At 67.3% G+C, this 1,743-nt stretch overlaps 1 protein-coding gene across 1 annotated transcript in view; it reads left to right on the top strand.

Moving 5' to 3' along the window:
- DMAC2 (distal membrane arm assembly complex 2) overlaps positions 1 to 1,620 on the top strand; it is a gene marked incomplete at its 5' end in the record, with an annotated part of 1,975 nt that extends 355 nt beyond the window's left edge. The window contains 4 exons of the mRNA XM_027707362.1: positions 504 to 584; positions 679 to 812; positions 1,209 to 1,413; positions 1,471 to 1,620. Of these exons, the coding sequence (XP_027563163.1) occupies positions 504 to 584; positions 679 to 812; positions 1,209 to 1,375 (382 nt within the window). The remainder of the gene's footprint in view (positions 1 to 503; positions 585 to 678; positions 813 to 1,208; positions 1,414 to 1,470) is intronic.
- Between the last annotated feature and the right edge of the window lie 123 nt (positions 1,621 to 1,743).

Genomic DNA, 1,743 nt, shown 5'->3' with positions numbered 1-1,743 from the left:
CGAGAGCCCCCCCAAATTTGGGGGCTGGGGGGAGGCAAAATATGGGGGGAGACTCCGAAATTTGGGTGGAGGACCCCAAAATTGAGGGAGGACCCTAAGAATTAGGGGGGAGGGTGTCAGGCAGGAACGAGGAGGGTGCAAACTTTGGGTGAGAGACCTCCAAAATTTGGGGTCTTTTGGGGGGGACCAAAACGTGGGGGAGCCCCCAGAATTTGGGGGGGTGGGGTTCACCTGGTTGAGCCTTCCTGGGGGGGTCTCCAGGTGTGTGTGGGGGTCCCCAGGTGTGTGTGGGGTCTCCCCAGGTGTGTGGGGGGGTCCCCAGGTGTGTTTGGGGGGTCCCCAGGTGTGTTTGGGGGTCCCCAGGTGTGTGTGGGGTCTCCCCAGGTGTGTGGGGGGGTCCCCAGGTGTGTGGGGGGTTCCCAGGTGTGTGTGGGGGTCCCCAGGTGTGTGGGGGGTTCCCAGGTGTGGGGGGGGCTCACCAGGTGTGTCCCCCCCCCCCCCAGGTCCCGGGGGTCCCTCAAGGACGTTTTTGGGGTCGACATCGTGGCCGCCGAGTTCGCCTTGTCCTGCGGGGGAGGGGTCAGGTGAGAGACCCTCCCCCTCACATTTTGGGGTGCCCCTGCCCCCCTCCCCCCCTGGAGGGGTGGTCCTGGCCCTGAGACCCCCCTCCCTGGGCAGGTTTTTGGGGCAGGAGAGTTGGATCCGCCCCGAGACCCCCTGGAGGGAGGAGCTGGTGCAGCTGCGGGACCTGCCCGTGGTGGGGCTGGACCTGAGCGGGACCCCCCTGACCTACGAGGGGATGGACAACCTGGGTGAGACCCCCAAAAACCCCCAGGACCCCCAAAACCCCCCCAGGATTCCCCCCTGACCTACGAGGGGCTGGACAACCTGGGTGAGACCCCTAGGACCCCCCTGGGGCCCCAAACCCCTCGAGACCCCTCTGGAACCCCCAAAACCCCCAGGACCCCCCTGGGACCCCCCGGTGACCCTGGTGACCCCCCTGGTGACCCTTGACCCCTGTCCCCCCCCAGTGTCCCTGTCCCAGTTGTCCCAGTTGGAGCTCTCGGGGTGTCCCCAGTGACCCCCTGGTGACCCCTGACCCCTGACCCCAGTGTCCCCAGTGTCCCTGTCCCACCTGGGGACACTGGTGACCCCCCTGGTGACCCCCTGATGACCCCCTGGTGACCCTTGACCCCTGTCCCCCCCAGTGTCCCTGTCCCAGTTGTCCCAGTTGGATCTCTCGGGGTGTCCCCACGTCTGTGACTGGACCCTGGGGCGACTCCACGTCTTCGGGGCCACCCTGCGGCACCTGGGGCTGGCCCGGTGTCCCCTCGTCACCGAGAGGGGCCTGGCCACCCTGCACCACCTCAGGTGAGTCCCCCAGTACGGCCCAGTATGGCCCAGTATCCCCCAGTTCACCCCAGGGGCCTCCTGGTGTCACCTGTGGTTCACTGTCCCAGTGTCCCCCAGTGTCCCCCCAGTGTCCCCCCAGTGTCCCCAGGCCACCCTGCACCACCTCAGGTGAGTCCCCAGTACGGCCCAGTACGGCCCAGTACGGCCCAGTGTGTCCCAGTATCCCCCAGTTCACCCCAGGGTCCTCCCAGTGTCACCTGTGGCCCATTGTCCCAGTGTCCCCCACTGTCCCCCAGTGTCCCCCCAGTGTCCCCAGGCCACCCTGCACCACCTCGGGTGAGTCCCCAGTATGGCCCAGTGTGTCCCAGTATCCCCCAGTTCACCCCAGGG

The sequence above is a fragment of the Neopelma chrysocephalum genome, unplaced genomic scaffold, assembly GCF_003984885.1.
Source record: "Neopelma chrysocephalum unplaced genomic scaffold, ASM398488v2 Primary Assembly neopelma1_92453, whole genome shotgun sequence".
Classification (NCBI taxonomy): domain Eukaryota; kingdom Metazoa; phylum Chordata; class Aves; order Passeriformes; family Pipridae; genus Neopelma; species Neopelma chrysocephalum.
Note: the sequence above shows the minus strand (reverse complement) of the source record. Positions and strands in the feature narration are given on the sequence as shown.